At 23.8% G+C, this 9,762-nt stretch overlaps 1 protein-coding gene across 2 annotated transcripts in view; it reads right to left on the bottom strand.

Annotated features, from left to right (window-relative positions):
* Positions 1–851: 851 nt before the first annotated feature.
* Positions 852–9,762, bottom strand: part of LOC122510662 (beta-TrCP) — a 39,616-nt gene continuing 30,705 nt past the window's right edge. Inside the window, exons 4-9 of one of the 2 annotated variants that reach the window (XM_043625458.1) lie at positions 9,183–9,639; positions 5,927–6,300; positions 5,739–5,817; positions 5,260–5,443; positions 5,090–5,142; positions 852–2,845 (exon numbers count right to left, since the gene is read on the bottom strand). In XM_043625458.1, the coding sequence (XP_043481393.1) occupies positions 5,129–5,142; positions 5,260–5,443; positions 5,739–5,817; positions 5,927–6,300; positions 9,183–9,639 (1,108 nt within the window). In that variant the 3' untranslated portion in view covers positions 852–2,845; positions 5,090–5,128. The remainder of the gene's footprint in view (positions 2,846–5,089; positions 5,143–5,259; positions 5,444–5,738; positions 5,818–5,926; positions 6,301–9,182; positions 9,640–9,762) is intronic. The other variant, XM_043625459.1, reaches the window with a different exon arrangement.

The raw sequence follows: 9,762 nt of genomic DNA, 5'->3' as shown, positions 1-9,762 counted from the left end.
TAAAGAAATTCAATTGTTTTCGAAACAATTTTAATTGAATTTCTCGAAAAAATTTCATTATTTTCAAATATTTCTATAAAATTCTTCACAACAATTTTATTATTTCCCAAAATTTTAATAAATTCTTCGAAACATTTCAATTATTTTTATAAATAATAAAATCCTTTGCAGAAATTCAATTCTTTTCAAAACAATTTTAATAGAATTCCTCGAATGAATTTAAATTTTCAAATATTTACATAAAATTAATTTATTTTCTAAAATATTAATAAATTCTTCGGAACAATTCAATTATTCTTATAAATAGTAAAATTCCTTGCAAGAATTCAATTATTTTCAATACAATAATTGTATTGAAAATAATTGAATTCTTGCAAGGAAATTATTTTAATAAAATTATTCTTTATAAAATTCAATTGTTTTCAAAATTTTCAATTAAAATTATTAAAAAAAAACTCCATTAGTTTAAAAAGAATTCAAAGAAATTTTTCAAAAGAATTTAATTAGAATTTTTAAAAATTGTAATAAAATTCTTCGCGAGAATTCAGTTATTTTCCTAAATAATAAAATTCTTCAAAGGAATTCTATTATCAAATTTTTTGATAAAATTCTTTGCAACAATTCAATGATTTTCAATACCTACATTAATTTTAAAATCGAAAATATTTGAAAAAAAAAATTATAAAAAAAGTTGAGAAACAAAAAAGCAAACAACTACTAACTTCAAACTGCGAACAAATTACGGAAATACAACGATTATTAATATTTTTTAATAAAATCCAATTATTCGTATGAAGTGTAGAACAATTAAATAACAAATAATGAAATAACAACAAAAAAGTAACAAATTATTTGGAATTCACTTATGTCATTTCTATATTTTAAAGAGTACATATTATCTTATGTCTATGAACCTCTATCACTCAAAAACATTCATTTATTTATTTTCCATTCACATTTCAAGTTAAAGATGTAAATAATTAGCAGTATTTATGTAATACCTCAGTTTGTGCCATTGGCACGAGTGTCATGAATAAATCGCTACTTTCGGATTAAAAACACAAGTTGCTTACACGAATATCACTGACACATACATTTAATTTATCATTTTCTTTTTTTTTTTGTTTGTCTAAAATTTTGAAATCGTTCATACTTTCAGTTTGCAGAACGATAAATTATTCATAACTGGCGTTAATTAATCAGAACAATGAAGAAAAAAAAATTAACATCAGCAGCGTCATTCGATAAAGGACAAGTAAAGAGAGTTGCAAATTTTCTTTTTTTACACATCAAATTTGAAAATTTCATTTAGGCTGCTACAATAGAAAAAAATAATGTGCGGAAAAATGTGTAATTTGTAGTGTAATGTGTATTGTTTTTGGCATTGCCAACTGTCCGGGTCAATTACACTATACATTACACAATTTTCTACACATTATTTTTTCTATTGTAGACGCAGCCTAAAAAAACAAAAATTTAAATTTGCACACTCTTTGATTACTTTACATAGCCTCGAAAAAACTGATTACTCTTATTGTAATAATTCATAATGCTCTTCGTCGATTATGTTTACATTTCTTTTTTTCAAGCCCTAAGATGCATCATCTCTACACATTTTTTCTTTAAAATATATATACAATATACAAATTAGATTATAATTTATAATTTTTTTTTTGTTTAAAAAATAAATAATTCAATTAAATGAAAAAAAAAATTAAAATCCAAAAAAGATTTAGTGGCGAATTGTTTTTTTTTTAAAGAATATTTTAACTACTATTAAAATGTATGTATTATAGATAAATAACAGTTTCACTATATATGTAAAATATTAAATTTCAAAATGATTATTATCAATTAAATGTTTAAGCTATTTACAAAATTGACAAACAAAGAGCATGTCTCTCCTATGTTCAGCGTTTGTTTAACAAGGCTGTGCAAAAGTATTATATATATATAATTTTTTTCAATGTAATTAAAATTTCCGAAAATTCGCGACCAACATAGTGAAATTCAACATTTAAACAATTAGCGCACATGACAAATTTAGTCTTTTTGTCAAAGAAACAATTGATTTTGCCTAGAATCAATACACAGATACATAATAAACTAATTGCAATGCTTCCATGCATTAAAAGTTTTTTGTTTTTTTTTCCCACTCACACTGAAAATAAGTACTCCAAACGAACGACACTTTTTTTCACGATGTTTCTTACTATAAATTAATTACATAAAAAATCTTTAATTTACTATTATACATCTAAAATCTTATTTAAGTGTAACCAGCCTCCCTAAAAACGTTCCCATTTTTTTTTTTGTTTTGTTTTCTTTTTGTTGCGTAATTTTAAGTCTTTTTTTTTCTTAATAGGAAAATGGTCAGCTCCTATTGTGTCATAGGTTGCAGAAGAATTCCAGTATAATGGCCAAAGCGAAATGTCAACAGTCTACATCCATGGGATGTACTTAATATGTATTTTCACTATATTGTCCATTATCAGGCTGTTTCTCTCTTTTATTGGCGTGCCTGCGCTCGAAAGAATTTTCTTTTTTTTTCGTAACTTCGTCAAAAATATTTTACAGTCCTGTAATTACTTCTTTTGCTTTTCAGGGCAAACGAAAGATGTTGTTTGTCAAAAGTCGTGTTAAACAGTCCGGTTTTTGTTTATTTTGCTTTTCAAGGCAAATAAAAAATAATTACAGTCGTCAGTCAAGTGTTTTTTTCTTCTTCTTCTTCTTCTTTTTCTTCTCTACATTGTGCCTGATTTAATAAAGTTCACAATAGTCACTGGTTCTTCGTCCTCTGTACACATTTTGGTGAACATGTTCGATTCACTCACTAACCAGTTGTCTGAAATGAACAAAGAGGAAAAGAGATTAAATATTTTATCTTAATTGATAAATTGAAGCTATTATTTAATAATTCTATTTATTATTAATTCAGGCCTTGGATTGACTTTAAGAAGCAAAAAAAAGTTTGAGACGATTCAAAGTATGAAAAAAATTGAAAAAGTCGATTATTTTATTCTGAATGTCCAGGAAAGTTCTCACATACTTTGTAGACAAAGAATTTATTTCCCTCTTTTTCTTATTCTAACAATAACATTAATTCTAAACTTTTGTAAAATTCAAATATTTTTCACACTTTCCATCACAAACACGATTATTTTCAAAAAAAATTGTAATAAAATTCTTCAGAATATAAAATTTATTTCAATAGGTAAATGAAATGAATAAATGAACGAAATTTTCAATTGTTTGACAATTTTTCAATTAATTAATTTCGGGAATTCAATTATCTTCATAAAAAAAATTAATTAAAACTACTCAAAAATCTAATTTTTCATAATTTTTTAATTCAATGATTCAAAACTTTCACAATCTTGTTAAATAAATATTTAAATACTAACTTCTTGATATTTATTTTTCCACAGAAATTGAAATTTGTTAAAATCTTAATTTCAAACCTTCTGAAATTTTATTACTTCTAAAAATTGTAACTGTAATTCATTCGAGATTTAATTATTTTCTAGAATTTTTAACTAAAATTATTCTGAAGCTTAAAAAGTTTTTCAAATAAATATCTTAATATTATTAAACTTTGTCATCAATTGAAATGTTCAAAAGTTTTTAAGTTGAATCTTTCTGAAATTTAATTATTTTTTAAAAATTGCTACTGTAACTATTTTCCAAAATTCAAGTACTTTTTTAGGATTTTTACTAAAATTTCTTCTAAATAAATTATTTTGTAATAATTTCAAGAAAGTTCTTGCAGAATTCAATTATTCAGAAAAAAACAAATTTTACCTAAAAATTAAAATAATTTAAAATTCAATTGAAAACAATTGAATTTTGCGTAATTGTGATTAATTTCCAAAAAATTAGAATTCAAATTTTTCGAAGAACTAAGTTTTTTTTAGAATTTTTGTAATTAAAATTATTCAAAATTCAAACAAAAAATTTCAATCTTGGTAAAATCATTTGAAATTCTATTATTTCCAAAAGAAACTGTAATTCTTTCGACATTTAAGTATTTTCTAGAATTTTGACTAAGAGTCTTTTAAAGTTTATTAAGTTTTTTAAATGATTATTTAAATATTATTGAAACCTTCTGAAATTTAATTATTTCTAAAAATTGCTATTGTAACTATTTTCTAAAATTCAATTATTTTTTTTAGGTTTTTAAACTAAAATTTCTTCTAAATTAATTATTTTTTTAATGATTTGAAGAAGAAGATCTCTTCAAAAATACAATAACTATTCAAAAAACTAAGTTCATTTAAAAATTAAAATAGTTTAAAATTCAATGGCTTTCAATTGAATTTGATGAAATTATCGATATTTGACAATTTTTGAAATAAATATATTCAAAAATTCCAAAAAAATTACTAAAATTTAATTAATTTCAAAAACAAATTTGAATTAAAATTTTTTGAATAATAAGTTATTTAAGATCTCAAAAAATAAGTTATTTAGAATTTTTCTAATTAAAATTATTCAAAACTCTAAACTTCAAAAATTTCAATTTAAAACCTTCCGAAATTTAATTATTTACAAAAATTTCGACTTACACTCTTTCAGTATTCAATTATTTTCTAGAATTTTTAACACAAACATTTTTTTCAAAATCAATTATTTTTCATAATTTTCAGAAGAATTAAGAATGTAATTAAAAAAAACTACTTCAAAAATTGAATTAATAAAAAAAGTTCACATAAAATCCATAAAATAGAATTCAAAATTCAATTCTTTTCAATTCAATTTTACGAAATTTTGATAATTCGAACAACTTGTAGAAAAAATGTAAGACACTTTAAAGGAAAAGATTTGATTTTAGTTATTTTTCACTCTTTGAAAATCAAGTTAATTGTCATTTTATAACAATATTTCTATTTATTTTCCTAATTTATTTTCTCCTAATTTGTGAAAACAAAATCGAAACTGTCGCATTTTATTAAAATCAGTCGAAAAAATTGCAATTTTAAAAAAAAGGTCGACAAAATATCTAAAAACACATATTATTCAAGGCCTGTTAATTCCATTATTAAATAAAATAAATAATCTTCTGAATAATTTAACCGAAAATTGTACTCACATTTATATCACAATGAAAATAAAACATTGAGTTGAAACGTCACTCGAATGCTGCTGGTAGAAGAAAAGAGAAAAAATCAAGTTAAAACAAATATTAAATATGTAACGCGTCACGACGCATCACAAATACACAGAAAGTTTGAACAAAACCAAAGAGTAAAATATACTCACGAGAGGGAGATCTAATGTCGGAAAGATTAAGAGTGTCATTTGAAATAAGGGGCGCCGTGTCACTGTTTGATGAATTATCTTGATTGAAATTCAAGAAATCCCAGATGAGAATCGTGTCATCGTGAGAGGACGAGACAATCTGGAACTCGTCAAACTGAAGTCGAAATACGCGACCAGTGTGTTCCTGTCAAAAAAAGAGTCAGAAGAAAATGTTATTCTTTTAAAAAACAACAAAAAAAACTCTATTTTCAAAAGTATTAGAAAACTAATTTCAAAAAATAGCTTTGAGGGGATGTCAAACCATACGCGATTTTTATTTGGGGCTTCAATGGAAAAATCGCACCAAAGCTCGACGTCCACTTAAGAAAATAATTCAAATCTCAAAATTAATGGACAAAAAATAATTTACCAAATTTCAAAATTAAAGGACAAAAAATAAATTACCAAATTTCAAAATTAAAGGACAAGAAATAAATTACCACTAAAGTTCGAAGACATAACGTGCTAGCGACAGCTCTAGGATCCAGTGCAGCCACCAAATCCCAGACTTTAATTTTACTGTAAAAAAGAAAGCAAAGTATTAGTAATAGTAAAATTTATCAATTTATAAAAATAAGAAGAAGAAGAAGTTTTTTTAATAATTTCTAATTGAAAGAAAGAGACTGACCCATCGTATGCGCCACTGACAATGTGCTTGCTATCGAACCTAATACATCTAACGAGTTCCTCATGACCCTCGAGGACTCGCAAGCACGCACCACATTCAATGTCCCAAAGTCTAATGGTGTTATCACTGCTACCACTAACCACTAATCGATCTCTATACTGTAAACACGCTATTCCACGCTTATGTCCATTTAGCGTTCGAACAAATTCACATGTGGACGTATTCCACACTTTGATAGTCCTGTCACCACTTGCCGACACTATATATTTCTCGTCGAAATCCACAACGTTAACGGCTGCCCGATGACCAACCAATACACGTCTCAATGCGATCTCTGTCTGCGACGTCATGTCCCAAACCGCTATTGAACGATCCTGCAAAAAAGGACAACAATATTACAAAAAAAAAAAATCAAGAAACGTACAAAATAGTAAATATTCTCTTCAAAAATTCAAACAACTTCTCGTTTATGTATTTTTAATTATCTTCATTTTCAGCATTTTTCTAAATAATCGTAAAAATAGATGAAACAGTAAAATTTAAAAATTTAAAAAAACTTCTGTCTTCAAACGCCCCTAGAAAAATACACTTTAAAGTCAATATCACGGACTCCAGACTACGCACTCGATAATTAATTTTAAAATTGTAGCAAAAACTAGCTTTTAAACTAAAATAAACCTAGGTAGTAAAAAAGTAGCTATCGAAAAATTAAACTTGACGATAAAAAAACTCGTTTTAGACACTTCAAAAAACTGACAAAAATTCCATTCTATACTATATTGTCCTGACTTTTTTCTAATTTTCTAAAAAATATTTACTTCCTTCTTATCCTGTTAATAAATTGAATTTTCTTCAACGAATTTTATTATTCATGAAAAAATTTTAATGTTATAAAAATAATTTAATTCTTGCGAAGAATTAAATAAACATTTTTTTAAATAATTGATTTCATTCGACTAATTTTATGTAAATAATTTAAATAATTGAATTTCTGAGAAATTTTACTTATCCATGAAAAGAATTGAATTTTTACAAAGATTTTCATAAAAATTTTTTAAATAATTGCAATCTGTTTGGAAATTTTATGAAAATAGTAGATATTGAAAATAATTGAATTGTGAAAAGTTTTAAGAAATAATTAAATTTTACAAAGAATTATATTAAAATTTTTTAGAATAATTTAATGTCTGTGTGGGATTTTATTAGAATTTTTTTAAATAATTGTATTTCCAAGAAAACCATTTATTATTTTTAAAAATAATTGAATTCTTGTGATAAATATTGTAATTTTTGAAAATAAATGAAATTTGCAAAGAATTTTATTAAAATGCGTCAAAATAATTGAATTTTCGGAAATAATTTTGTTATTTATAGACGTAATTGAATTCTTTCAAAGGATTATTTATGTAAATAATTGAATTCTTGGGGAAAATTAAATTACAATCTAAAAGAATAATTGAATTATTCCAAAAAAGTTTAATTAAAATTGTATTAAAAATAATTGATTTCTTTCTAACAATTTAATAAAAAATTGAAAATAATTGAATTTCTGAGTGGTATTTTATTAAATTTTTTTGAAAATAATTAAATTCTTGCGAACGATTTTATTAGAATTTTTTTAAATAATTGAATTTCCAAGAAAAAATTTATTACTTTTAGAAATAATCGAATTCTTGTGACGAATATTGTTATTTATGAAAATAATTGAATTTCGCAAAGAATTTTATTAAAATGCCTCAAAAAATTGAATTTTTGTGAATAATTTTGTTATTTATCAATATAATTGAATTCTTTCCAAAAATTATTTCTGTAAAAAATTGAATTCTTTCCAAGAATTTGATTAAAATCTAACAGAATAATTGGATTATTTCAAAATAATTTACTTAAAATTGTATTTAAAATAATTGATTTCTTTCGAACCATTTTATTAAAATATTGGAAAATAATTGAATTTCTATGCAAAATTCTAATATTTTTGTAAATAATTGAATTCTTCCAAATTGTATTAAAAATAATTGAAATCCTGCGATGAATTTTATAATTTATAAAAATAATAGAATAGATGCAAAAATGTTTCAAAAATAATTGAATTCCTAAGAAGAATTTTATTATTTATGAAAATAATTGAATTATTCTGAAAAATTTTAATAAAATGTTTAAAAAGAATTGAATTTCTGTGAAAAATGTTGTTATTTTAGAAAATAATTGAATTCTTCATAGGAATTTTATAAACATTGTTTTAAATAATTAATTTTTTCGAAATGTAATAAATATTATGAAAATTTTATTTTAAATAATTGAATTCTTGTTGAAAACTTTATTTGCAAAAATAATTGAATTTTTCGATTAATTAATTTAAAATAGTTTTAAAAATAATTGAAATTTTTTTATGAGTTTTATTATTTATGAAAATAATTGAATTCTTGCTTAGAATTTTATGGAAAATTTTTTTAAAAAAATTGAATTTCCATGAAAAATGTTATTATTATTAGTGAAAGTAATTGAATTATTATAAAGAATTGTATAAAAATTTTGTTCAATAATTGATTTTTTCGAAATTTTTTTGAAAATGTTATTCTTAATTAATATTGAATTCTTGTGGAAATTTGATTATTTATAAAAATAATTGAATCTTGGATAAATTTTATCAATTTTTTTTTAAAATAATTGAATTCTTTTGCGAAATTTTATGAAAATACTAGATATTGAAAATAATTCAATTTCGAAATTTTTTTGAAAATAATTTAATCATTTTAAAGAATTTGATTATAATTTTTGAGAATAGTTTTTTGATTTCTATAGTATTAGCGAATTTAAAATAGTGGAAATTCTCAAAAAAACAGAAATAGTAGCTTTTAGTAGCTGAAATCTAAAAAAAGTATCCAAATACTAGCATAACGTAAAAAAAGTAGCAAATAGTAGATTTTAGTAGATGAGTACGAAGCCTGGTGTTCTCCTTAATACAAAAAAAAAATGTTCCTTTTTTCCCTCAAATAAAATAAGAAATTTTCTCATTAAAAAATTATATTATCTACACGAGAGAATCACAAAAGAAACAATTGTTTTCTTTAAAGAACAATTAAACTTATTTCGTTAAAATTCACATAAAAAGAAGAAAATAAAATAGTCTTTCTTCCAAGAGTTCCTCCAAGATAGAAACACTTCTCAGAAGAGAGTCTATTTTTCCTCCTCGACTAAAGAGAATAGAAAATAGAAAATAGAAATATGATAATGAAGTAGTAAAAGAATGACAAACCTTCGAGCACGTGACCATCATTCCATTGTTAAATCTAAGATGCAAAACAGCCTCGCAATGATGAATGAGCGTATTGACCATTTCACCAGTGTTTGCGTCCCAAACTCTAACGGTACTATCCGAAGAGCCAGAAATAATTGCTTTGTCGTCATATTGTAGGCACAAAACCGAGCCCGTATGTCCAGTGAGCACCTTAATGCACTGCAATGTATTTCTGTCCCATATTTTTATTGTATTGTCCCTAAGACCAGAAACAATTTTCTGATCGTCATATTGCAAACAATAGACTCCTTTCGAATTTTCACTACGGCAGTTTATTCGCTGAAGATTGTGACGTCCCATTCTCCAATTATTATCTATGCTATCTATATCTTTGACGATTTTTGGAAAAAGATTTCTATAAAAAGCATGGTTCGGATGGCTTTCACCTGGCCTTGGTTTAAACAAATATTGTATCCTGTAAATTCAAACAAACAATTTAATTAAATGGAGAAAAAAAGTATCAAGTGTGTTAATTTCACTAATATTAATTCTTGTGGTATTTAATTAATTTTAATGAATATTAAATTGCTGGTTGGGT

This window comes from Leptopilina heterotoma, unplaced genomic scaffold (assembly GCF_015476425.1).
Source record: "Leptopilina heterotoma isolate Lh14 unplaced genomic scaffold, ASM1547642v1 Lhet_73, whole genome shotgun sequence".
In the NCBI taxonomy this organism is placed as follows: Eukaryota; Metazoa; Arthropoda; class Insecta; order Hymenoptera; family Figitidae; genus Leptopilina; species Leptopilina heterotoma.
The sequence above is the reverse complement of the archived record's forward strand: the minus strand, read 5'-3'. Positions and strand labels throughout refer to the sequence as shown.